Here is a 27,627-nt window from a genome sequence, read left to right on the forward strand (position 1 = left end):
TAAACTGTACTTGGCAAATCTACTTTATTTTGCTACATTATTGTTTTTTACTGAACACTGTAAGAAAGACTGTCACAGCCAGATATCCCTTTATTTTAATTAATGCATTTGTAATGGCATCAGTAAAATTAATACAAAAAATGCAAATCGAGATCCAGTTATTAACATGCCAAATTTTCATTCTTGTGTCTGTATCCTTTGCCTCCCCCACATGATAAATACATGAGAACTTACACAGCAATTACTCCACACAGCTGTCAAGATATTTTGCAAAAGATCCTTTGTAGATGGAGACAGTGAAACACTAAAAAGCAAACAAAAAAAAATTTCAGATTACAAACTATTTAAAGAACAAGACCAGACTAGAAAGCAATGCACATTTAGGTGGAACACTTTGGTTTGTAACTAGGTTATCAGATTAAATGCATCATCACCCAGAGGTCTCCTTACAGTCAGTGGCAGAAGACCAGCTGAAAGGCCCCTCGGAGCTGCCCATTAAATTTAAGTGTCTACAGAGTCTGTGTTTCTTTCTTACAGTTCCCATTAAAAACTTACTGTGGGTGCCTTCCAGCTCCAACTTCTGCCCCCCTTCCAGCTCCATGTCCTGCAGCTCAGAAGTAAAGCCAGCTGTACATCTGCTCCCCACCAAGCATTTCTCTGTGAAATGAAAGCTAGATGGACACCATAGAGTTTCTCTGTGGAATTTTGATGGGAGGACCATACCTACTGACATTCCCAGGCATGCATGCTCTAAAGCCTCCAAGCTGTTCATCCAAATGAAGAAAGAATCTACAAATTACTTTTTCCATCTTCCATTTGTATTCATGAGTGGGCCCCATAGTTAAATTGTTTTCATTGACATTTTACCTTATTGCCTGACTTCCTTCACCATCCCTTGGTTAAATGTGAGCTGCTGGTCCCAAGCAGATTTGAACAGTATTATAACAGAGCTATTCCCCAGTTTGCTGCTATGATCCCTGTGCTGTCTGACAGCATAACTCTAAATCTATTTACTCGACTGGACTATTTAAAATTCCATGCTCAGTTTCCTGTCTGTGACTGCTCCATCCTAAATTATTAGATTAAAATCCAAAATTGCTACTGTCACTGCCATCTGTAGCAGTTCTGTAAACCTATGAAACAGTTTTATTGCAAGGGCACAAACAGCTAATGTTCCAATATAAGCTGAATAAAGACTTTGCTTTAGATAATCCCCCTCTCCTTATATATATATTTAATAAAGACTTGCGGGCCTTGCTGTTTAGGGACGACCTTTAAAATTAATATGTTTCTTTATACATTAATGGGTTTAATAGATTTATCAGCATCTGAAGAGCAAGAAGTTCTAAGACCGAAAGATGCAGCTGAACAGTCACAAGCGCTTTTCCACAGGCCCGTGGTGTCGGTGCTGCGCTGCTCTGAGGTGTCACAGGAGCACTGCTGCCAGAAATGTGGGTTTTTTTCTGTTTTGGTGATGTCTGTGAGTCTGAGAGCTACACTATCCGGCAACTTTAAGTTTTGATTTTGGACTTTCCAGAGGTTGTTTCTTTCTCTTACCAAGGGAAAGCCTGGTTTCCTCACACCGAATTTAACTTTTTTTATTGACTTGGTTCCATTTTCTTCAGCTCAGCAAGGCTCCTTCTTCGCATGGGGAAGAATTGTGGGATTTCCCCATCACAAGGATCACCATGTTCTTGGACTACTTCTACTTTTTCTTTTATCTCAACCTCACGGGCAGCAGCAGCCCCATTAATTGCAGCTGCCAAAGCAATCACCATGCTGCTGCCAAGACATTACCCAGCACCCGATCAGGTCTCATTCCGGCCTGGCCCCTCCGTGCCGTGAGGCCGCGCCTTCACCGCCCCGCCGGGAGCGCCGAGCCCCGGCCCGGCCCGCGCAGCGGTGCGGCGGAACGGGGCAGCCGCGGCACGGCCGCCGCGCCGGCGGAGCGCTCAGGCTGCTGCACCGCGCGCCGGAAGGAGCTCGCTCGCCATGGTGCGTGTGCTGGGCCGGGCATGGCGATGGGATTGGGATTGGCGACAGGAGTAGGGGTAGGGGTGCGGGTGCGGCTCCCGCGGCCTGCGCTTCGGGGGACGCGGTGCTCCCTGCCCCTTCATTCCCTCCGGGAGCGGCCCCACCGCGTCCCTGGAGAGGCGAGCCCGCTGGCGGCCCTATGGACCGATACCGGCGGTGAGCCGGCCTCGCACATAAAACCTGCTGCAGTTCCTCCCGGGGGTTCGCGTCCCTATGGGCCTTCCCGGCAGGGCGGCCGCGGGGCGGGGGAGGCGGAGTGCCCCTCTGGGGCAGGTGGGATTTCCTGAGATTTCCCGAGGTGTTCAGAGTAGTTGTGTCTTTGACACCATCTCTGTTTTTCGCAGCCCTGAGCGCTGATGCTGTCGCAGAGAATTGGATGTACTATAGCCCCGTTTACTGATGGCCATTTATTGTGATGCAGGAAAGCCGCATTGCTATAGGGCGTTTCTTTTGGGTGCAGTTAAATAGCACATTATTTTATAAAGCCATTCAGTTCTGTTCAAACATTTTCTTACCAGAAAGTAGCATAACATAGAGTAGTATTACCATGCTTTGGAAATTCCTGAGTGGTATTCCCTCTCGGTGCAGCATGAAGGGATGGAGAAGGAAAGCCTCTGGCTGCCCCCTGGTGTGAAGCATTCCAATGATCTCTGGAGAGGAACAAGAAAATAGCTTTTATTATATTGTTCAAATTACATAAGGCTTGTGTCAGAAACTGAGATAGGAGCTTTTATAGGGACATTTTTTTGCAGAGGTACAGAGAGCTAATATTGGTTTCCTAGCTGCAGAGTTCTGTGAAGCAGCTATTCTGACAGTAGTCACTAGGTAAGATGTACACAGCATTTCCTGTGCTCTAGTGGTTTTGTTACAGCATGTACTGGCTTCAAGTAATTTTGTTACTGAAGTGGGTGAAATTGATCACATGCTACTGAAAGTTGAGGGCTTTCTTAGATATCAGTGCATGACCTTTTCAGTCTTTACCGTGGTGTGTGCCTCTGTCTTCCCTTTGATGTTTTACTCAGCCTTGTTAGTGCATAGTATCTTTGATGTCTTTTCAGCCAAAGTTACGAAAACCTCAAGGAGGGAAGCAAGAGAAAAAAGTTATCCATCCCTACAGCAGAAAAGCTGCACAGCTTGCAAGGGAAGTACACAAACAAGAAAAGAAAGAAAAGTAAGTTGACTGCAAAACCTCTGTGCAGATCAAAGAATAACATCACAAATTATACTTTTTATTTGTGGTAGGGGACATGGACTGTTGTGCTGATATAACCACAAGAAAACAGAAGGGCCTGTATAACTTAATACTGCTCTTGGGTCATGTGAAGTGACAGGTTTACATGCATTAAATCAGTTTATACAAAGTGTAGTTCTGCTGCTTTACTTTAGGTGTTTTTACAAGTTAGATTTCTTGCCTTTCATAATCTGAATAGCACAATGCTGGTGATTTCACATGAAGGTGAGTCACCTAGTTTGGCTTTACTTCAAGTTCAGTAAGAATCCTGCTTAGGGCCTAGCTGCTTCTGCTGAAATGCTGACTTAATAGAAAAGAAAACCCAGAAACCTTCCTGCAGAAGACAGACTTCTGAATAAAACTGTTAACTCCTCTTTGGTGGTTTTGTGCTGTTCCATGGCCACTTTGTTTTAATTCCCCCTCCCAGAGAGGGAAAAGACAGCTGGTGAAGGCTGGCCTTTAAATTACATTGTTTCAGCTTGCTTGTTGTTATGCATAAATATGTTTATTTAGGAAGTTACTAAAGCTAGCTTAAAGCATTTTTGGTCTAAGTATAGTATAGCACTACATAAACTATATAATGCTGTATAAATTGTAGTGTCTGGATGGACCATGTGAGCTGAGCCCAAATACTCATTTGTCTGAAGGTGTTAAATTGGAAACTCCCGGTCCAGAGACTGTGCAGTTTTATTGTTGGGATTGATGTACAACCTTATGCACCACAGTTGCACTGTTGCTTTCCCTGGAAGGGGGGCCTTTGCTGCCCCAGTGGGGTCATGTAGCCTCCAGCAGGGCTGCTACAAGAATTCACAAGCAGCCAGTGTTGATTGGGCAGTTTCTTAATGTGTGAGAGGTTTTCCCTGCTGTTCCATATTTTTTCTGTGCTCTCTGACTATTGATAGTAAATTTTTATTGCAGATTATTTTCCCTACTGCTAAATTGACCACTTTGTCCCTTAGCTGTTTCACCTTGTGTCATAAAAACCACTCACAGCTCTTAATCACATAAGATTACTTAATCTTACTTGATTCCTAGTGCTTGCATTCGTGACTTCACCTTACAGAAAAACATGCACAAGAAAACTTAGTGAGGGAGCAATACTTACTGGTTATTCATTATGACATGGCACACTCAAAGCTTTTAGTGACAGTCTGGTGTGGTTAGAGTTATACTGATATGGACAACAGTGCTGATGTTTCTGTTTGGAGTGCTACTTTTTCTTCCTCTTGCAAGAGCAAAAAGTTCAAGGGCCCTGCTGAAATTGAGATAGACAATATCCATTGCTTTCCCCTCATCCATCTAGGCAGCTGTTTCATCGTAGAAGGCTATCAGGTTGGTCAAACGTGACTTACCTTTAGTAAGTCCATGCTGACTGCTCCTGATCACCTCCTTGTCATGCATGTGGATAGAGATGGCCTCCAGAACGAGGTGCTCTGTTGCCTTTACCGTGATTTAGGTGGGGCTGACTGGCCAGTAGTTCCCTGGGTTCTTCTTGCCATCTTGGAAGACCAGGGTGACATTTCTTTTCTTCCTCCTCTCCTCATCTCCACAAGCTTTCAAAGATAATTGTGAGCAGTTTAGCCATGGTGTCAGCCAGCTTCCTTGGCACTTATGGATGCATCCCTCAGGGCCCATGGCTTTGTGGATGTCAAGCTTGCCTGCTTGCCTGGGTGTTCTCTAGCCCAATCCTCCTTGGCCAGGGGAAAGTCTTCCCTTCTGAGATCTCTTAACCCTGGTCAGAGATTCCTGAGGGCTGCCCTTGGCAGTGAAGGCCCTTGCAAAGAAGGTGTTGGGTATTTCTGCCTCATCTCTCCTCTGTTGCCTCCTCAATTCAGTAAGATTTCTACATCAGCCTTAGTTTTCCTTTGGTCACTTGATGTATTTGAAGAAGCCCTATCCTTGCTATTTCAATCTAGGCTGATTGTAAAAGATGTAACCTTTCATTTTGCATAGGGAAGCCATTCCACCAAGAATAGTGTGTCAGTTTTGACCATCCACAGCATATTGTGATAGAAAAATGATCTCATATTTTGTATCTTTATATCTTATAAATAAGATTTCTACATTTTACACTTCTGGGGCCTGAACAGTAAACTAACATTCTGTACTTTGTAGATAGATCACTTTTGTTGTGGTGTTCTACAAATCACTTGCATTAAAAACATCCTCCAATTCTCTGTGTTCTATTTTCTATATTGTCTTGGCTTGAAGAGGAATTTAATTTGAAAGATATGAATAATGTTGATTTTTTTCCCTTAGTGTTTTTAAAAGACTTGTTAAGAGTTCCAATTTCTTTTGAATCTCTATCTAAACTATCAGCTTGGTAAATTCTCAGGATTTTTTTTTAAATATTGGGAATTAAATACATGTTGAACTTTTTATTGTAATTACTTAGCTTTCAGTTTCTGTAATATAATGGTGAGGCTTGGATTCATTTTGCATAGCTCTCAAAAAAGACAAGACAAATTTCTGATGCTGTGAATGGAGGAAAGCTTTCCACTCCTACACTCTTGGGAAAAAGAAATAGCTCACACCAGTTTTATTCTTCTGCATTGCTTCTGCAGGTCTATTAAATGTCTTTAAACAATTTTCCAAATTGCTTCTATTGAATGACTGCCCTGTTCTCTGGTGGAAGGTTAGTACATCATTTGGTGGTAAATAGAAGCTGCCTTGTAATCTCTACAGAATTTTCTTCCTTAGTCCTGTCCACAAATCTGGCATTTTTCTTACCATGCTTGTGATTGTGTAGAAGTTGTCTGAAGTATGAATAGGACACAAAACTAGAAATGGAATTCTCAATGTGATCTGACTAGGTGTGAGTGAAGGGGATAATATCTCTGTACAGACTAGTGCATTTCTGCAGAATGGAAAAACTGGATTAGAGTATTCAGTGACTGTTGGAAGTCCATAGAGGTCATATGTTCTGTTTTTATTAAGCTGTGGATTCCCTTGCCAGAGGATGCTTTAATTGTGCGGTAATACGTTTTTGAACATACATAAATTTTATCTGTTGATTAGTACTTAACACAAAGGTGTAGGGTGTAGGAAACCCTTGAATGGTATGTTACTGGAGGGTGAGAATATCTTTTATAGAAGTATCAGTCAATGTTTTTGCGTTAATGTGGTTTGTTTATTTTGTTTTGCTTGTTTTGGTTTGGCTGGGTTTTGTTTTTTTCCTTTGGTGCTTGTCTGGAGACAGCATTCAGGACTGGAGACAGTTTAGGCTTCTATTTACTTATTAACTTTCCTATAAGATGGAGGGAAGGAAATATCTACTGTGAATGCTCCTGTTTATGTTATACAGAAAGGAAAATTGCATCAGGTTATGAGATGCATATTGCAGTATCTTGCCCAAACGAAATAGTAAAATAGGGTAGAGATTATGCACAAGGAATTTGAATATTTAAAATGCAGCATTGGGAAAAATGAGGGAGAAATTCTGCATTAAGTCACAGAAGTCTTTTATGGGCTCCATTGTCCAGTCTTCACTGCAAGCATTCGTAACGAAATATGACAGCAGTTATAAGTTTACTGTCCAGAAACTGTGTCTGCACTACAAAAGACCAATCTTAACCATAATAAGAGAGACAGACCAATTGCTTTTAGAAAATTGGCTACAATCTTAAATCATCTTGTTCACTTCAATTACACCTTTTTCTTGCCTGCATCCATCTCCTCTCAATTCTCTTCAAGGTCTAATGAGCAGCAAGAACTTCCAGGGTATTACTACCAGTTTATTCTCTCTTAATTTACATGTGAATTCTTATTCCTTTAGGCAGCTTGTTTGCTCTGTTAAATGATTATGTGGATGTTTTTGTGAGACAGCAATCGCTGCTTCACTGGCAGTAGTAGAACACTGACTTTTCTACACTTTAGGAAACCTGACCATAGTGGGAAATTAATGAAACTTCTGTAGTAGTGATATACTAACACCAGCCATGTTTTCCTACAGCTGTAAAAATACCTATCTGGTTTTGGTACCTAAAGCTAATCTAGCTGTGAGGTTTTTTTTTTCTGTTTTTTCCCTCCTGAGTCAAAATAGACCCTTTCTATTGTGCATGCACGATACATTTCTTAGTAGTCAGTGCATTTTCATTACAGATAATCCAGTCTAATACTGACATGCTCTGAGATGTGACATCTAAGGAGTTTTTACAGTGATGGGGTATGAAGCAACCCTTTGGGAGTAAGCAATCTTAAAATGTCTCCTGGTAGAACTCTATGTGCTCTTTTTCCGAGGTTTTCCCCTGTTTAACTTCATAATCTCTCTTGACCCACTGTGCTTCTACTTGCATTGCTTGTGGCAGTGGTGCTTTGTGACATACTATTGCAGATTTTTCATGAGGAACTGAAAAACTGTTAGCTTTTAAAATTATTTCTTTTGAAAAGCCTATCTTCGTTTTCAGAGCCACAGATAGCATTTCTATTTGTGGATATTATCGGGGAAAAATACTGAGTTTGTAATTTGATTTGGAAAATACTTATTCATTGTTAGTATTTAGAGTAGAACAGTTGAATATAGTATCTGAGATAAAGAGCCGCTGAAGGAACGTGTAGAATTTACCTTTAAAGTACCTAGTAAGCATCAAGAAAACAACTAATCATTCTTACTAATAATCAGCGTCTAAGCAGAGGATTTCTGGAAGGTGGGTGAAGAAGAAAATCATCAAGAAACAACAGCCTGCCACCAGGCTGTGTCCCTGGCCTTGCCTCCCCTTCCCCGAGCGAATGCTATCACTCATTGTGTGGAAGGAGAGGAGAGGAAGTTTCTTTGACTCACCTGATTTGATTAGCCTCCCGGCTAATGCTATTGTCTTCTAGCAGTCACTGAGGTGAGGTTTTTATAAAAAGTACAATAAGGCAACATCCAAGACTATCATTCATTATTTCTCATACTGAAATTAGTTGTTTGCACCAAGAGACTGAAGGTTTTTTGTCCAGAAGAAAATGGTGGTTCTTTGCTGCTTTGATAAATAAATGACTTAGTGGTCCTCAGCAGGTGCAAATGGTAGTTTGTACTGTTTTAGAATGTAGATGTGTGAAATGATCCTGTTTAGGCAGCTTTCCTAGATGCCATGCCATTTTCTCTGTGGCAAAGCTTTGCAGACAGGCTCGTCTGGCAGTGTTGCCTTGCAGGGCTCCCAGCAGGAATTACTGGTGTGGAGTCCACTGAGGGAAGTGTGTGTCCTTTTCTTGGATGCTGTTACCATCCAAAGGTCCCTGCTGTAAGTCCTCTGAGGATAAAAGCCTGCCCAGCTTTTATTGAAGGCTTCTTCTGCATATGCTGGGGTATCCATAGAAGTAAAAATTTCTATAATATGTTAGTGGAATTCTTAGCAGCTCACATATGCTGTGCATTTGCTTGTACATGGCTTTTAGAGAGTCTTCAGAGGATTAAGTACTTCTTGAAAAATTGAATAATTATTTCATAATGTAGGTTTGTGGACAAGTGACACAAGTGTGTTTGTCTCTGGAAAGTAAGGGTTTATCTTTTGATCCCACTTTTGTGGTAGGTAATAGACTTCTGTGCTCTGAGTTACTTCATGTAGCTCTAAAATGCTCATTAAATTTTACAGAGTAAAAGGAATTTAATAAAGGAGCACAATAGCTTTGAATTGTGATTAATTTTAGCATTACTTATTCTTTATCAATTTAAGCATTTATTATTTCTTAATCCATTACCAATTTTCCTATTTAATAATAAGTCAGTTTTATCAAAGGTCCTTGAATATATACACTGAATATTCTTCCAGTGAAAAATTTCATACTTACCCCAATAATGTCTTGTTTTCCTTTCTGGAAACAATGGAACATTGCAACATCCTTTGATGCACATCGAATCTGACACCTTCAGGACAAAAGAGTATGAGGCACAGGATTTCCTGCTAGAGAACTCCTCTTCTTTGAGAAATGCTAATTAGGATGAAAATTAATCCCAAATAGAACTGTATACTCACATTTCGTAATGTACAGAAGGCTTTTGAGTATCCTGCTAGAGATTCCAGTGGACTTAAAAGTACTGTGAGACAGAGTTGGGGAGTTTTTGAATGAAGTGGTTAATTTTGGTTTCTTAACATATTAACTTATTATTCAGTAAGCACAGGCTTTAATGATTACAAGTTTTAAGGTAACAGAATGTTATTTTTCACATTGCATGCTTGATTTGCTAGAATGCAGTGCAGTGAAGTCTCCCAACTCATTGAACGTACCAGAAGAATATCAGGAATACTTAAGAAAATTGTGACAATGCAGCTCTTTTGTGTAATTCCTTTTGTTGCACTCTGAGAAAAATGTTGTGTCTTTTTTCCTTCCAAGAAACTTTTTTGCTTAATAGGTAAACTGCACAAATTTCAGCTAGTAGTTTTACCACAAAGTAGATCTTTTGGGTGAAACAGAAAAATATTTACATTATTTGGAATTTGTCAAATATTTCTATTTGAAATTATACCTTGACTTTCATTATGACTGAAAAAAACCCGAACTTTTTAAGAATAAAATTAAGGTCATTGTTTATATGGTACTCATTCCTGGCTAACACATCTGGTTTTTCTCTGCTAGGTTGAAGACTGACAAAGCTTTGCGTTTAAGTATTATTGGTAAGCAGAAACTTCTATTACTGAGCACAGTATTCAGTTTCTTAGTAGACATTCAAAGTTTTACCAACTTTTTAGATGTCCAGTTAGAGCTTCTTCTTCTATGATCTGATTCTGTAATCTTCAAATAGACTGTGTTGAAACACTGAAATACCTGATATGCCACTTAATATATACAGGATTGAATTTGGGGCTGAGCATAGCTCATCTTTAGTCAGTGTACACAACAGCAGGGCAATATAGACTAAATGAGTGTTTTGTACATCTGTACACATATTTATTGTATTTGGTCTCCAAGCTCTTTATAACTGCTTGTTAAAAGAAGATGATATATGTAGCTTAAAAGACACATTGTGTTAGCAAGTAAATTCAAAACTTTGAGACACAACCTGGAATATTTTTCTCTTCCATATGATTGATCCTGCAGCTTTTCAATTTAATCTGTTTAAAAACAGATGTAATGATCAGAACTCTTACTCAGCCACTGCATTTGTTTTTTCCTCCTTTCTAAGTTTTCTTCCTAAGTAATTGATATAGTGATATTTTAGTTAATTTCCAGTAAAACAAAGCAAGCCTAACATCTTTTTTTTTTCATGTAAGGGAGGTGTAAAATAAATCTGAAAAGATGTGGAAATGTTTATATTACAGCAGCCTTCATACCTGGTGCCCACAGTATCAGAGTCTGTGATGCCATTCAAAATCTTGAAAAATGGGGGGGGGGGGGGCGCATTTAAAAACTTTGAGAAACTTTAGTATGTATTGATGCTACAGTGGTGGTGTAACCATTAATATTAAGTTTATTTTTGCAGGAGAAAAACTGCAATGGTTTCAAAGTCACCTTGATCCCAGTAAAATCGAGTACACAAAGAAGGAAGCTGGTGAACTAATTGAAAAGTAAGACTGGTGTTAAAAACAAGATCAAAAAGCTTGACTTGTCTTTAAAAATAATGTGATGATGACTCAGAGGAGGACTTTTATATATTCGTAATTATAATATCAAGTAGTTGATATTTTGTTGCCAGTGACAAATATTGAGAGATGTATATAGTCATACTAGAATTATTCAAATAATTAATTTTGTAGTTTGGGGGGTTTTTTAATTATTGAAGTATATCCCTAGTTTTGTAGTGTGTGGAGGACTTTAAATGATTTAGACAGTAGTAATCATATGAATTTGCTTGTTGGGTTATTCTGTGACACCTGAACACTCAGATTTCATACTACTTACTCCTTGAGTCTCCAATAAATAAAGAAAATAAATACAATTAGTAAACTAATTTATCACAGTAATTCTGTTTTGCAATTATTTCATATGACTGCATCAAGCTTATATGCATTTTATTTCTTTCAGTTATATGTGTCGATTTAATGCTGAATTGGAGCAGATTGAATTACAAAACAGTATTAAAGGCAGACAAGGAAGACAGCATGGTTCACGGGAAACTGTCATCAAGCAGACAATAGAACGTGAAAGACAACTCTATGAGGGCTATGGAATAGGTATGTAAAAGTGTTATAAAGAATTCAGTCCTCACACCTGCTCACAAAGCCAGAATCTAAGCAAACTATCTAAGCATTGTCCTTATTTTTCTCTTTAAAGAAACTACCTAAGTGCCAGGTGCTTGTGCCTTGCAGTTTTTTGGGAGGAGGGCCATGGTGAAGAAAAGGAGAAAAAAACATGGTGGAGATCTGACTCATACATTCTACTTTTGCCTTCCTTTGGGCATCTTTGCTACTAGTGTCTTGTCAGTGCAGGCATATATAACCTATTTTTCAAACTAAATGAGCTTTTAATGCACCTGCTTTGAATTCTGAACAACAGCTGGTTGGACCTTAATTTGATGGCTGGAACTAGGTTGAAGGGAAGCAGCAATAGTTTGGTGAAATAAGAAAGACAAAGAGATAATTAAAGTACAAGAAGCAAAGAGTTGTTTGGGGATAGTCAAGATAAGCAGTGAAGTGTTTGTATTTTGCTTTAACCAATAATGTACAGGTTGAAGCTGAGTGGTTAACTTGGCATTAATGTTAAAGTATAATCCACACATAATTGATCCTTCTAATAGTAAAATATGTTGTGGAAAATATGAAAAATCTACAGTATTCTGTAATTAGGATTCAAAGCAGAGCAAGGTTTGGGTTGTGTGTCATATTCCCTGGTCCCAGAGCTGTTCCAGCTATGTTCCCTCCCAGCTCCTTGTGCACCCTCAGCCTCCTCACTGGTGGGCTGGGGTGAGAAGCAGAAAGAGTCTTACCTGTGCAAGCCCAGCTCAGGAATAATGAAAACATCCTGGTTTCATCAACACCATTTCCAGCTAATCTAAAATGCAGCCCTGTACTAACTGTAGTGAAAAAAATTAACTCTACCCTGTCCAAAATCAGCACACCCTGATATGTATTGTACAAACCAAGAAATTTAATGACTTTAAAATTTGCCAGTGCAGCCAGCAGAGGAATTTAAGAATATCTGTATGACTTCATGCATCATCTTTGATGTCTTAGAAGAAGGGGGAAAATGTCATAGGAAAATCGACTCTCTGATTGTCTTTAGCTTAATTGTAGAATGTATTCTTTTTGGGTTTTGCTTTTAAATTTTAGTTCTTTTTGTTTTTATTGCTTTTTGGAAAGCGGACAGAAAAGGCAGTAAAGCTAGAGAAAAAGATGTCAAAAGCACAAGCACAACATAAAAATAATGAAGAAGCTAGAAATATTGTAGGCAAAATTTGAGGTTATTATAGAATTAGTAAGTAAAGCATTCAGAGAGCACAGTGCAACTTCACATATTGAATACACTTTCATTCATTATTTGTTATCACAGCTGCTGCAGGTTTTGCTCTCTGTCTAGGACAGTGTTCATTCAGAGAAAATAGTTGCTGCTAAGTACTATAGCAACTAAATACTGTAATTAGAGATTGGGCATAAATGGAAATCAGCTGGAAACAGTGCTTTTATGCCTCTAGCTCATTATTAATCCTAGAAGCTTTAGTGAGTGGAGCTTTTATAACTGACTTAGATTTGTTGGGTTTTTTCCCCTTCTGTTCTTGAATTCAGTTATTTCTTGTATGCATGTGCATTTGCTATGAAGAGACTGCATAATATGTATTCTTTTCCTTTAGGGAAGTCTACTAAAATTTGATGTAATCTATTTATATCATAGGATCAGTTAGGCTGGAAAAGCCTTCCAAGGTCATTAAATCCAACCTTTGACCAAACACCACCATGTCAGCTAGACCATAGCACTAAATGCCACATCCAGTCATTTCTTGAACACTCTCCAGGCTGCTGATTCCTCCATCGTTTCCTTGGGCAGCTCATTCTGATGCTTAACCACCCTTTAAGTGAAAAACATCTGTCCTGACATCCAACATGAACCTTCCCTGTGTGTAGCTTGAGGGCATTTCCTCTTGTCCTGTCGAGGATGTATGTAAATGAAAAATTAGCCCTTTACACAATGTAAGGATTTTTTACAAAAGTGGTAGACATCCCGAAATACAGTAAATTTTAGTCTTTTTTTAGAGAAACTAGCTATACAGGGAACATTATCAGTGATGATGTTGAGGTTTAGCAGCTCCTTGTCACTTGCTCCTTAAAATATATCTACACTAGTTTTACTGCAGTTTTCTTCCTCATGTTTTCATTTTTGTGTATTTGGGTTTTCTGTTTAATCTGGTCTTACATGTTTATAGCAAAGCTATTGAAAGGCAATGCTAGATACTTATTTATTTATTTGTAACCCAGAGTTAGTATGCATTCAGTGGAAAAGCATCATAATTATTTCATTCGAACATCATCCATTTTTGATTATTCACTTCTAATTACCTTGCATGTTCTGTCAGATGCATAATACTAATCTTGGGGGAAAGTTGCTTTTAAAACTAAATACACTAGTTTTATTAATTAGTTCTGCAGGCTTCACATTACAGGGAAATGAATTTAATTCGGATGAAAGCTGTATCATTTCCACTTATCTGCTAATGTAACTTCTGTACTAATCGTTAGTTGCTGTTTTCTGTAGTGATCATTATTGTATAACCAAATAATTTTTTGCCTAAAGAGCATCTACAGTTTCATACTTTTTAACAGGCTGTTTGTTCATCCTCAAAAGAAAGAAAAGTAAAACTATCTGAAAAGGTCAGAAACATTAAAAAATGTTTACTTACCTCTTTCACTGCTGTTTTGCTAAACGCAAAAATTGTTGAATACTTTGTCTTAGAAATGCCAGACAATAAACTACTCCCCAAAATTCTGTCTTCATTTCATTCCCACTAATTCTTGTTCCATATATTCTTGTTCTCTTATATTTTCTTCTGTCTTTTGTTCAGAAAAACATGCTCCTATGACTGAACATTTTAAAGCAAATGAAGTTCACAAGCAGCAGCAAAAACCATGACATTGGTTCATGCTAAGGAGATGCAGCTGAGTTAGACAAGTGTTACTGATCCAGCATAATTTAGAAAATCAGTTACTGTGCAGTATATAATTACTTTATTTCTACACACATCTCTATTAATCTTGCGACTCAGTAGTTTATATTGTGTAACATATTGTAAACACACATGTAACCGTAGCTTAAAAATTTTGCCACTGCCAAAGCAGTAAAGATGAATTCTGTGCCAAATCTTGATTTGTCACAGAATCTTCTCTCAGAATGCCTGCTTTCTCATGATGTTGGTGAGCCCTGTTTGATAGGCTAGATAAAACTGTTAGAATATTCTCTTTGGAAAAGGTCTGCTTACCTTAAACCCATTAAATGTTTTCCCAGAAAAGGGAAAACAAATGAAAGGGCTTAATTTGAAAGCCTTGTCATGTAGTCCTGGTTTGTCTGACAAGAACACTAAACTATGTTGAATCAGTGCTTTTATCAAAGCGAAAAATACAAATCTCAGCATGGTGCCACTTCTGCCAAACTCACTGTTTACATCACTACATGCACTACTGGGGCAAACAGGGTAGCACTGATTGCTCCTTGTAAAATACCTGGGAGAAGGGAAGAACTACTTTGCCTTGTTGGGAGCTGGGGTGTTCTAGTGTTTGGCACTGTGCTGCCATGAGTGCAGCTCAAGAGACTGCAAAGAAAGCAAGAGCAACCATGGCTTTGTTTCAAAGCTCTATTGGGAAGGAAGGACCTAATGTGGCATGGATATTTGGCATGGATTGTGGCATGGACCCAAAGAATCAGCAGACCAAAGAAGCATTAGGTAAATGTTTCTTTGCCTTGCCTTGCTCAGCTGTGAGCAGTATCACCTCATCTGTTTACTGAGGAGCAGTCTGCAGAAATCACTGTAATTGTTACCAAAATATTTCACATATATTATTGTTCTTCAGTTGGTAACTTCATAGCCAAGTGTGAAAGGAAGGAATGGTCTTCTGAATAGTTAGGACTGTATGGCCACAAAGATAAATGGCACAAGTATCATCATGCTATGTTTTGTAGTAGCAAAATCAGTATGATTTTATTTAGTATGAATTTATTTATTACGGTATGATTTTATTTATTAGTATGATTTTATTTATTACTGTAAAACTTGAAGAAATTGATAGGTGAACAAAAGTAGAACTGTTTTCAAGGACAGTATAAAAGTTGCTGAATTGTCACAATTTTAAGAGCTAAAATAAAGTGGATTTAATGTTAGAAAGGTAGAAAATATCTGTCTTGTTGAGAAGCCTGCTGGCTGTGAAATCTGTACAATTCATAGACAGTAATGAGGTGTTTTATACAGTGGGAAGATGTCAAGGCTCCTAAGGTATAAATTTCCATAAATTAGTAATAATTTTAAAAACAGGCTCCTTGTAACACTGCAGGACTGACCAAGAAAAGAATGACACAGAAGGGAGGCAAAGCAGCGTTGGCATCCTATGTAAAATCTGCCTAAATTTATAATTTATTCTCTAGTAGGAAGATTTTGGCTACTTCTTAAGGAAAAAAGCAAAACGGTCTGTTCTACAGATCTCAATACAAAACATTTGCCTTCCTTTTTACTAGCAAAGGTAATATAGATATGTATTATTGGTTTATTTATTTGTATTATTATTATTTATTATTTGTATATATGTATGGTAGGTTTCTTTTCGAATAGTCTGAATGCAGTGGAAAGGAGGCATGTAGCCATTTTGGTTAGAGGCCATTTAGCTCACATTTGAAATGAGACTCACTTGAATAATGTAACACATCTAACAGAATTTAATTTCTTTCCTATTAGAAATCCCAGACATTATGAACAGAAAGCATCTTAAATTTTTCAGGTAGGTTTTTTGTTATCTCTAATAATCTGCTTATGCAAAATAGTGTTTCTGAAGTTCACACCTGTTGTATGTCTAGTCTCATAAAAAAAAGGAACTTATGCAAAACTGCCAAGGAATTTGTCATTTGAAAGAGCACAGTAGGTATGGCACTGCTATTTTGGCCTTTCTTAGTTGTTACAAGCTGAACACCTGTGCCAGTTATTAGAACATTGGAGGATTATAGATTTGACAGTTAGAATTCCATTTCTGTAACTTAAGTAGCTTTTTTGCTCAATATTCTTAAATAATATTTTACCTAAAATTCTGACTTGGGCTGTTCGCAGTAGTTGGTATGTGTGTATATACTAGCTGAAAATCTTAAATGAATTTACAACGTGCATCCAGTTAAAAGATCTGGGAGCTTTGAAACTTGCTGCTGGCTCATTTGGGCCAGCATGTTGGTATGTCCTGGTAGTAGATTGGGTGAACATTTTTGCTGACAGCTCTATCAAGTGAAATACTTTAAAGGAATAAAAAACCCCAACAACTCAGGAATGCTTATGTTGCAAGGAATGCTATATCACTGACTTGCAGGGATGGTATGTAGCCACAAGTCATATTTACAGGATGTTGGAATAAAGCCAGAAATTCCAAAGAGAGACTGCTCTATTTATAAATTTGCAACTGACTTCTTAAACAGGGACATCAGATAGAAGTAAAGGAAAAACATATCTTATTATTGGCAGATACTGTCTTTGCCCTTGAGAAAAATTATCCATAAAGTGCACTTACTATAATCAAGAAAGCATTCTATTGAGTGAGTACTGGGTTTGACTTATATTTAAAACAACCCGTTTTCCTTCATGCAGCCTTTTGAAATAATACACTCACCATGTGTATTAATGTTTACTAAGCCTTTATGTTCTCTTGAAGTCAGGCATACAAGTTAACATTAACCATAAATGACCAGGGACTTACGTACATGTGATGTCACATATGCAAATCAAGCATCCAGATGAAGAAACTCTTCTGACCTTATTTTCGCTTGCTTACCAGACTGCAAGTTGAATAAGATAAACCTAAAAGCAGGTGGCCAAAAGTAACTGAGGGTACAATAAGTCTGTGGGAATTAAATGAATCATATATTTTTGTTTCAGAATATCACATCTGAAAGTACTTTTTTCTTCACAGAGAAATGACAGCTTCTGTAGTGTACAAAATCAGGTGAAATCTTTGTTGCTGATTCATGCCACAGTGGGACAGAGAATTACTTAGAAAAGCAGCCTCACTTGAGTTAGCATCTTCTGAGGAAATATGAATTAACTCTGCCATTACTTCCTTTCTATTGCTAACTGGTTTTCATTACCTATTTTTTGTCTTCAAGAGAATGGGATGGTGATCTGAGGAAACTGCCAAACATCAAAATGAAAAAGCTCTCTGCTAGGGATGCTGCCTGCAGTCACCCTGAGGTGACAGATGCAGAAGCAAAAGAAGATTTGAATGAAGAAGAGGTGGGCGCTGATGAGCACCAGCTGATGCAAGAGCTGAAATAGTGAAGGGAATTGTAAGAAATCTATTTTAATTTTCACTGGAAACAAAAATAAAATTTAACTATATTTCTAAAGGCTTTGTTAGTTCCTTTTTTATTATCTGTTTACCTACAGTGAAGAGTAAACAAGGTTACTGGATAAAGCTGAATATTACTGAATAAATTTTTTTACTATAAAGAAATAATTATAACCTTAACCATGTAAGTTTATGTCTTGAAATCCCCTGACTAGCTAAGTACCTTTTCTGTCTAGATTCAGACTGGAATACTTGGTGGTCAGAAATCCTTACCTTTTTGTGGTAATTGCAGTCATCTGTTAAACATGAGGAACTCTTCTCTTTGTACTTTTTCTTTGAGAATCTGTGTCAGGATCATAGAGATCTGGAAATGGTTCAATAAGATACTGAGTATTTTATGTTTTGTCAAGAGAATTTGAAAGAATTACTGTCCTCAGCAATCTGTATTACAGAATTCAGATAAAAAGCCAATCAAAGTCCCTGCAGTCTGTTTTTAAATATATCTTAGTCCATATTTTTCCTCTAACCCTTTTGTTGAGAATTGAATTGAAGCTGCTCAGGACTTTTCAATAGTAGGCTTGCTTTGTGAAGCAACTCTTTAGATGCTGTTAAATGTGTCTTTCAGGAACGTTCTTAGCAGATTATCACTTTAAAAACTGTAAAATGAATAAAAGAAGGAAAAAGGGCAAGGGCAGAATTTGGGATAATTTCACAGCAGGCGTTAAGTGAGACATCTCAGTGCATGTTAAGTTGTCTGGGCACAGAAGTCACAGTTCAGCTGAACTGTTTGTACACATGGCAGTAGTCACAGCTCAAATGCCTGTTAATTATGTGGAAATTATTATTCCTGGTGGATGATCTTTCTAGTACATGATCCCTAGTACACTTCTGTGTGCTAAACAGTCAAGTCTTTGTCATAGTAAATAGTTATGTGGGTATCTTAGAATTCTTTTACAGACATCCAGGTATGTATTTTCATAGCTGTGCAGCAAGAGTTACTGATGAATGTTAAATCTTCCCTCTTTACAAATAGGCTTGTGCTATCCTTTCATGTTGTAGGAAACCAATCTGTGTAGGTTATATAGAGCTAACAGCTGTCCTCCTTAAATTATTCTACAGAAGAAACCTGAATAACTTTTAGCAGACCTGGAGTATGGCTGGGTAATGTAATTCATCTTCACATGGACTGCAAGTCTTAAACCTGGCTAGAGGTCTTGGCCTCTGACACCAGGCACATCTCCAGGCTATCTCATCACTGCTTTGTGTTTGAGAGATCAGTGTACTGGAGTTCATGGCAGGCCTTTGGTATTTTTATATCTTTGTTAAATTGAGCGGTGTGGTGGAATTTATTTTGTTTTGATTTATAAAACTTGAGGTGGTAAACTGGTAGAAGCTGAGCCAGAATAATTGGATTGAACTAAACTTGTCTATATGGTTGTTTCAGTGCCTTGACAGATTTTGCCTTTTGGAAATTAATTTTGAAGTTTTGCTTGTATACAAAGTCTGAGGTTTGAAATTGCAAGTAGAAACACTGAGTCACTTTCCCATGACACTGTGTAAAATATGGAAGGAAAATGAGCAGATAACTCAGTAAATGGGAGGTGTCACAGTAATTACAGTATATTAGGCTGACATCCTGGTGAGTGCTTCAAAAAGATTGTCATGCACTTATGAAGGATGAGATGTTCTATATTCCTTGAAACAATTCAGTAATAAGATGTTATAAAAATCTGTTTAATGTGTGAAATTAAGTGTTTTTTAAACATTTTTCATTCAGACTACAACATGATTATAGATCAGATCTTACTGACTTTTTGAATTTTCTTCCTTGAAGTCCATATCATTATTGCTTGTTTAGCTGGCTTTTAAACTGTCTTGTTAAACTGCACAAGTAATGAAAAAAGAACAGTGTCTATATGTGAACTTTTTACACTGAATTATCAGAAAAATCATATGTAGCTGTCAGGTATTCATACTTGAATTTAAAATAATCTAGGCTTAAACTTATGATGTGCAAGACCAGTTTATCAAATGAGTTTTGGCAGTGGGGAAAACAACAACAAAAACCCCCAAAGTCACTTATTTATTTATTTATGGGTTTTGTGCTGAGAGTTTTTTGTCCTGACAGGCCTGGAATGGAGGTGGTGGGGGGATGTGGAGAGAGTTTTTTGCCTCATGTGTTACTGAGACAAGCTGCTGGAATCTATTCAGTTAATTTCATCATCCAGTAATGTTTTATAACCAGTTGTTAGACTGTTGTATGTTAATGAGTTTCTTTCCTACAGGAGAAAAAAAGACTAATGCTCTCAGGAGTTCTGAATTGTTATTCTATTTCTTTAAAATTTACAGAGTAGATGCTGGTAACAGTGGAAATGAGAAATAATTATGTGATGTTCTCTGTTCTTACAAACTTGCTGTGGAGAATACCTTGAAATTGTTCTTTTGTAGCCAAGGATTTAACATTTTAATGCTAAATCCTCTGTTCACATTCTCTGTAATTTACAGGGCATTTTTTCTGGTAAAGGATTAATTTTAGGGAAGATTTCTTTCATTCTAATTTGCAAAGTACTATATTGCAGTGTTCCTGTATTTTTTTTAGTTTTCAACTAAAAGCTGTAATAGTTAAGATTATTATTTCATTAATTACCATGGCTCAAAGATACAACATTTCAAACAAAAAAGTAATATTTTTACACATAAAGTCACTTTCATATAAGAACTTCAGGGTTTTTTAGTGTACTTTCCAGTTTGTTACAATCTTCTTACTACGTTGTACTTTTACTTCATCCAGCATTGGAGAGGTAAGGAACCTTCTCTAAGGAACTGGCTGAATTACACTCAGACTTTCAGTAGCAGCTGACTTGTTAGTTTTGAAACATACCCTATTGATGGTCTCAGCTGGAAAGAACCAGCTGATTTTAAGTCCGGTAGAAGTGATGATTTTTTTTTTTCTTTCATGTAAACAAAGCAAATGTGATTTAAAAAAATGAAAAACCAAAGCCAAACAGAAGATGCTGACATTCTCAAAGCTGCTTGTATACAGTAAATGTAAATTAATTTACAATTCCTTAGTATCGGAAACAAATTAATCCATTTGTAAGGAGATCTACTTATAGAGTATAATGATGTTTGTTTGTCTTTCAATACAGTAACATATTTACTCATCTCTGTGATGACACTACCATATTTGAGGATAAAGTCTGGGACCAAAAATGTGTATACTGGGGTTTAACTGTTTTTAAAACTGGGGTTTGCTACACACCTGGCAGATACAAAAGGGGTAGTACAAAAAAAAAAAAAAAAAAAAAAAAATCTTTCTCAGCAGAAAAAGTTCTCTACTTAAGGAACCTTCCAAGTTAGTTTTCTAATAAAGGGCAAGAAAATGCTTGCAGTGCAGAATTATATCAGATTGGCTTGTTTGGTCAGTCTCAGCATGATACAATGCATAAATTGTCGTTCTAGCTCTTTTAAGAGCAAAAATTCATTGTAGTTGATTTCCAGACTTCTCCAAAAGAAGTAAATTTCATGAAGGTCAGAGACTTTGATAATGAGGTGTTAGGATTTATGCTCTGCAGTTTAAGCTGTTGTCTTAAGATCACCTGCCAAGGTCCTGTGCAGAGTTCCTCTAATGAAAATAAGCTGATGGTGAGACACTTACCATAATGGTGCTGTAATCAAGTTCCCTAAGCCTTGGCTGGCCCCTTTTATTAAATTGGAGGGTTTAATATGTAACTAGTTACCTGTTACAAAGAAAAAATAAAACTAATCAAGTTATTAGACTAAAATGACAGCATTACTTTAAAAACAGAATTGCTAAATAATAAATTGAGCAATAACAATATTGCTAAATAAAAATGGAAGCATCCTACTAATATCAGTTCTTATTCAAGTTAACCCAATTAACAAACACAGTACCATGCTGATTTGAAAACTGATAAAGGAGTGATGCCAATTGCTAAGATATGAAGTGCTCAAAAAATCTCATCCACACTTTTTAATGAAATATAATATTTTCCATATGCTAATAAATGGAAATTAATATATCTTCATTACTGTAACTTTGTTTATGCTGTTTCTTCTGTATCTTGCAAGGATTTGTGAATCCATTTGGATTTACATAGTGAGCTAGTTAGGGCAGCTTTAAGTAAAGGAACAAGTGGCTAGCCATGGATGTACAGAATGAAATTTGTTATTACGTTACTTCTGTGTTTTGAACATATATTCTTACCAATCACCAGCCATATGATTCCAGCTAGAACTGTGGTATTTTGAAACTTAGCTTGCTGTCTCCTCAGCTGACCATCTACCAGAAAGATCTGGTGTAGGTGGATCTGTAGAAAACTAAATTTGGACCCTGGTTGGAACATTCTGTCTTAAGTCAAGGTAAGAGATTTTCTTTGTTTTTTCTTTGCTTCACAAAACGCACAGGCTTTTTTTATAATGCAAACATGCAATATTCCTTTTCATTAAAAAAGTCATCAGAGTTTTCAAAAAGGAGAAAACCTCACTAAATCAAAGTATAAAATAATACAAAAAGGAACAGGATCCATGCTGACAATGTGAGCTGGGATTAGCTTTGAAGTGTTTAACTGTCCAGTCCATATTTAAAGCTTTTATGTATTGGACATTCCAAAATCACTGTAACAGTTTCTACAAAGGCACTGCTTCCTTAGGAAGCTTTCATCCTCTTACCTCCCTGGAGATGAAACCCAGTACTGGTCCATTGTTCTGTGGATGCAAAACCAGTTGCTTTCTAGGCTTCTTTATAGGGTTAAAGCCTGCAAGTTAAGCAACTGTAAGTCTTTTCAAGTGTTTTTGTACTATGAAGTATTTTCCTGAGCATTCTGCCAAGGTGGGGTACCCAGAAGTAGCCCCTTGCATCTTAGCAGATTTTTTTTATCAGTATTAAGTCAGCAACTGAGTTATATTGTTCACCTTTCTTGCAAGGGTGTAGTCTTGCCAATACATGTTCAGCATGTGATGCTCTAGGTAACCAGGTGACAAATATAGAATACTGCAGTACTTTGAGTAATTTGTTTAATACAAATACATTTTTTTCCACAACATTAAGCAGATACATTACTTTTGTTTCCCTTACCTTCCGTCTTCCAATACACATTCACCCACAAAAACATACACTTTTTCTTTTGCAAAAGAGAGGGAGTTAAACAAATAACACAAACTTGTAGTTCCGAATATTATACACAGTCAAATATTTTCATCAGAGTAAGTTTCATTGCATTATTGGAAATTATAACTGTTTGTTCCGGAGATGGGGAATTATTATTTTTTCTACACAACAAAAATAAACATTACCTTCAGATAGAGCAGTGTGTGAATGGCACAGTTGGACTAATCAAGAATCTTTGTAATGCTACTGAGAGTCAAAAGTGGTATGTTTATGCCAGTTTGAAATAAACATTATAATGCTTGTAACTTAAACACAGGAAAATAAATGTGCATGTATTCACAGGAGGGAATACAGGAGTTATCTTGTTCAAACTTCCAGATCTGACCTGACACCAAATTGCTTCTACCTACCTTTATTAAAACTTAGGTTGAACAAGTTGTTCTTGCTAATGGCAGCTCAGGGTCAGGTTCTGCCCTCATGGGTCTGGCCAGGCCAAATTCCACTGTCAGCATATTTGCCAGAGCTGCACTGTGGTTACACAGGAGTTTGATACGGTTCTTTATTTGAGATGGTATCTTTGTTAAAAAGTCTTGAGACTTCATCTTAAAACATTCAGGATACTGTTCTGTTTAGTTGTGTGGTTTTGGTGGTTTTTTCCCCCAGGATAGAATACTGTGGTTAATAACTTAATACAGAAAATTGTACTTGTTTGGGAATGAAAAAGTATTGGTTGATAAGGATCTGTCTAGGTTCTCTATCCATGTATTTTCCTTATTACTGAAGACCAGAATCCAAGGCATGGTGGTGTGAATAGCTCCTGGCCCTCTTGAAGAGGTTGAACCCTGCTTCAGAAACTAATTCCAATCCTGCACTAAATTCTTGAAAGCTCTAGAAAATCCAGTGCATCTAAGAAGAGAAAGGGATGCACAGGCTAACACTGTAATGCTTTAAAAGGTTAAAGGCTGCTTCAAGCCAGCTGAAATGTCTTGTGCTGGTGACTTGCCTCATTGTCCATCTCAGCAGACAGTGTCCCATTTTACTCCTTTTCCTGCTGTCCACATTCAGTATTTCCGAGGGAGAGGAGGAATTTCAACTGAAGTCTTTCTGCTTTCTTTTATTTAATTAACTGTAAACTCAGTTGCATATATGGTTGAGTGCCAGAACAGTGTTTGAAGTTGAAGGCATTGGTATAAACGTTTTCATATTGTCTTTTCTGTTGCTGACTCTTCAGTGTGTTTTTAAAAAATGTAAAATCTTGTTGGATGCTACAGTTCTGCTTTCAGAATCTTCAGGTATTTTAGGTGAATTTTATATTTGTTCAAGAAAAAAACCCCAGTGCGAATTACTCTCCAGTAAACTGACAAAATAGGGGATAAGGTACTTTCAGTGGGGTCATGATGCTACTGCAGTCAAAGAACAAGCTGGCTAAATAAGCAGGATAACTTTCACTTAGTAAGAAACTATTCTTTCAGAAAGCTCTTAGTTATCTTTCATAATAATGTTCTTTGTCAGTAAATTTTGCCGAGGTTTATTGTAAACATCCTTCCAAACATTCAGTTAGTAATTTTAAGTGTCTGATGTCAGATATCATGAGTTACCTTTTAACGAGTAGCTTTTTGAAAACCATACCATTGCAGACTATCTTAAGCATGTGTAGTTGCTAGATATTCCTTAGTTATGTCATCATGCTCTGATTTGGTTTCTCTTGTATGTCATTTCAAATAAGAAGCTGCTACAATTGGAAGTTGCAGTTGTATAGTTGGGAAATTATTTTATATAAAAAGTGTGTGCCATTACATGAAAAAACTTCAACATTAATCCAACTCACCTGGAGTAACTGACAGCAAATATTAACAAGTATTAAGGACCCATTCAAGCACCAAGATTTTGTGTCCTGTCTAGCCAGATAACCATCACTTAGTCACAGCCAAATTACAAGAGCAATTCCAATACAAAAAGAATATAATGATCTGATTAAAGACACATTTCTTGCTAACACTGCTACTTCTAGTATTCCCTGAGCCTTAAGCCAGTAAACATTCACAAAGGAATACCTAGTCTATAAATTCCAATACATCTTAGGCCCTAAAGCCTGGGTATTTGCAAGAATGGGATGAGCCTGTTATTTCGCTGTAAATATTTGAGTGTACAAAGAGAAAATTTACCAGTAGAAACTTCAAGGCTTCTGTAGAACTCTAGTTCACCTGTAATTGTGGCAGATACCCCTCCTGTAAGTGAATTTCTACTCCCCTGTCCGCATTACTCTGGTTCTTTATTTTCTTTTCCTCCTTTACTAAATACAAGATTAAAAAAAGAACTTTGAACTTCTTTTTAAAATACACATTATGTTCAGGCCCCAGACTTGTGCACACCAGTACATAGCTACTCTGAGTCAATACTTGCTCTTGTGTCCTTATAGTAAACACCACAGTTTTGCAAAGTGAATCACAAAATTGGTTCCTTATACATAATTCACCCTGTTGGACACAGGATTATATCTACATTCATTTATCTATTGCACCTTTTAATGCTATTCACACTTCATTTTTAAATGCCAGTGCTCAAAACACAAAATTAACAACTGAACTGTTGAATCTCTAACACCTTAAGTTTACCTGTACAGAAGGAAACCATTGATCTGTTTTTTCCAGTCAGGAAGATAAAAACTAGCTTTTCAGAAGAAGGAGATAAAAACTAATGTTTTCTTAAGATATGTAGGTAGGTATGTTCTCTTACATCTACCTTTCTGTATCATGAATCTTAAAAAATAAAACCAAAAGTAGCTTCCATCTTCAGTATGTCATCCTTTTTCACACCTTTGATAACAGACAATTTACTTCTATGTAATTCTGCAGTAAACTGTTTTTTTTTTTAATTTACAAGTTTGCCTCAATACTTTGTGTATGCAATTTATGCCTAATTCACTCCTATGAAGTAAAATAAACAGTGGAGCTGCTCTTCTAAATGCATATCTACATAGCCTCTCCTTCCTGTACTTACTTCCCTGACATTTAAAAGAAACTATCTGCAGCTTATGGAGACGTGAGTTTATACTAGTTTGAACAGCTTACTTTTCAAAAATCCAGCCACAGTTAAAAACAACTGGTTCAAATATCCATAGTTGACACAGCTGCCCAAACATTCAGGCTCCACTACAGTCACATGAAGGTGTTGCCTTACGAGGCTTAGAGAGGGAGTGCTGCAATACAGCTCTCTGTACTTTGATTCTGTTAATGCATATTATTTGGATTGGTACCCTTTGAAGTGTATCTTTGAAAAGGTAAATAGCAAATACAACTTTTAGTACTAAACAGATGAAAGGTTTTGTGTCTTCTGTAAACAAAATCATTGTATCACTTCTGTTTTCTACTTTCCCAGCCAGCCCAGTTAGGAAAAAAAAAAAGTACATTGTTACATAGGTTTGGCATTGCCTGTTAAACCTGTTCTCTATTGCACTTTCGACACTTCCACTTTCACTACACTTGCTGACTAGTTGCAAAACTACGTCACGAACGGGCACATTCCGTACAGTAACAAGTTGCTTTGCTGCATCCATTTTCCTTGTATGGTTTTGGTTTTTGTATGGGGTGTTTTTCTTGTTGTTTGGTTGGGGTCTTCTTTAACTGAAAAAATGCACAGTCATTTCTACTTTCTTGTAGCATTTGTAGTGTAGCAGACACTACGGGTTACTCTGCAAGGAAGAAGCAATGCTGTCCGTGTCAAACTGGCATGACCTCCGATGTCGCCTCTTCCGCCGCCGGCTGAGAGTTTGTACCTGTCTGTGCTACTGGCACCACCACCGCGTCCTTCACCTCCGAGGGCTGCGTGCACGGAGAGCTTTTCTCCTCCAGTTTTTTGATGGTGTCTGGGCAGTTCTGAACAAAGATCACTCTGTTGTAGGCTTTCAACCTGCGCCACAGCTGGACGTAAACCTTACATTGTACATACATGAAGACCAGGCCTCCTGTGAATCCAATGGCCACCACAACGAGTTTTGTCCAGAACGGCCATTCGAGGACACCTTTGAAATAGAAAGTTTATGTTAGATATTGAATATCAAGCACTGTTTCAATAATGTATACAAAAATAAGCCACTGGCTAAGAATGCCCGGGTATGTGCACGCTATTGGGGCAGTTGTGGCTCTAGAAAATAGATGGGGTTTCCTATTCCATAGGCCGGCCAAGAAACTGCCCATGCAATAGGAAACTGATTCCTACTTTTAATTGATTTAACCACCATTTGGTCAAATAAATCAACCAAAAAATCTATGCCACTCTCAGAATCTTTCTTTCAGTATTTCTTTCACCTTTTAACATTAAAGATAGGCTGCTGCTGCTTCTGCGGTAATACAGGAAGCATATTTTTTTATTAACTGGTATGGTACAGAGTTTTGTATCCTCCTTTTTTTTCCAGGATTGCCATGTTTTCAGTCTTGAGCTTTCTTAGGAGAAAGGTCAGCTGAACCTAGATGCATTTCTTCAAGTAGAATAAATGTACGTGGAACTTGATTCCTTACCACTGGTGCCATATAAGTTCTAGAATACTTAAAATATATTTTAAATCTGCTTTTCTATAAAGCAGTGTCAGGTTTAGCAATTAAAGGGTTTGTATCATATACTTCCCTAAAGAGAAAAAATGACCCCAACCCCTTAACTAATCTGAGATATCCATTTAAAATGGGATTTTTAAACTAGAATATTAACAAACAATACTAGTATTATTTAGGGTTTCAATTTTTCTCCTTCTCAAAATATGTTTTTAAAGTGTTTTTTCTTCAGTGCTTACTTGTCTTTGTCTTGGCAATTCCCATTTAAAGAGACAAAATGGGGAAGAAAGCAAACTACATACATGT

At 37.4% G+C, this 27,627-nt stretch overlaps 2 protein-coding genes and 1 long non-coding RNA gene across 38 annotated transcripts in view; 1 reads left to right on the forward strand and 2 right to left on the reverse strand.

The window, feature by feature from the left end:
- The first annotated feature begins 1,616 nt into the window (after nt 1-1,616).
- TMA16 (translation machinery associated 16 homolog) lies at nt 1,617-17,701 on the forward strand. 3 transcript variants are annotated; one of them, XM_064417599.1, is made up of 7 exons: nt 1,617-2,051; nt 3,093-3,205; nt 9,824-9,861; nt 10,668-10,752; nt 11,210-11,358; nt 16,056-16,098; nt 17,462-17,701. In XM_064417599.1, the coding sequence occupies exons 1-7, from the start codon at nt 1,689-1,691 to the stop codon at nt 17,628-17,630; spliced, it is 960 nt and encodes a 319-aa protein (XP_064273669.1). In that variant the 5' UTR covers nt 1,617-1,688; the 3' UTR covers nt 17,631-17,701. The 3 variants fall into 3 exon arrangements, with proteins under 3 accessions (XP_064273669.1, XP_064273671.1, XP_064273670.1); XM_064417601.1 differs by having other exon boundaries at nt 1,863-1,995; XM_064417600.1 differs by lacking the exon at nt 1,617-2,051 and adding an exon at nt 2,091-2,307.
- Nucleotides 11,356-22,506, reverse strand: LOC135299120 (uncharacterized). Of its 2 annotated transcripts, XR_010361172.1 has the most exons (5): nt 21,872-22,506; nt 21,302-21,383; nt 17,917-18,007; nt 17,060-17,156; nt 11,356-14,195 (listed from the first exon to the last, which is right to left on the reverse strand). It is a non-coding gene; the product is annotated as an uncharacterized LOC135299120 (long non-coding RNA). The 2 variants fall into 2 exon arrangements; XR_010361171.1 differs by having other exon boundaries at nt 17,060-18,007.
- A 157-nt stretch (nt 22,507-22,663) lies between these two features.
- The window catches only part of MARCHF1 (membrane associated ring-CH-type finger 1), a 232,011-nt gene continuing 227,047 nt past the window's right edge, over nt 22,664-27,627 (reverse strand). For all 33 annotated transcript variants that reach the window (XM_064417572.1, XM_064417561.1, XM_064417548.1 and 30 more), the window contains one exon: nt 22,664-26,795. In XM_064417572.1, coding sequence (XP_064273642.1) covers nt 26,494-26,795 — 302 coding nt within the window. In that variant the 3' untranslated portion in view covers nt 22,664-26,493. The remainder of the gene's footprint in view (nt 26,796-27,627) is intronic.

The sequence above is a fragment of the Passer domesticus genome, chromosome 4 (genome assembly GCF_036417665.1).
Source record: "Passer domesticus isolate bPasDom1 chromosome 4, bPasDom1.hap1, whole genome shotgun sequence".
In the NCBI taxonomy this organism is placed as follows: Eukaryota; Metazoa; Chordata; class Aves; order Passeriformes; family Passeridae; genus Passer; species Passer domesticus.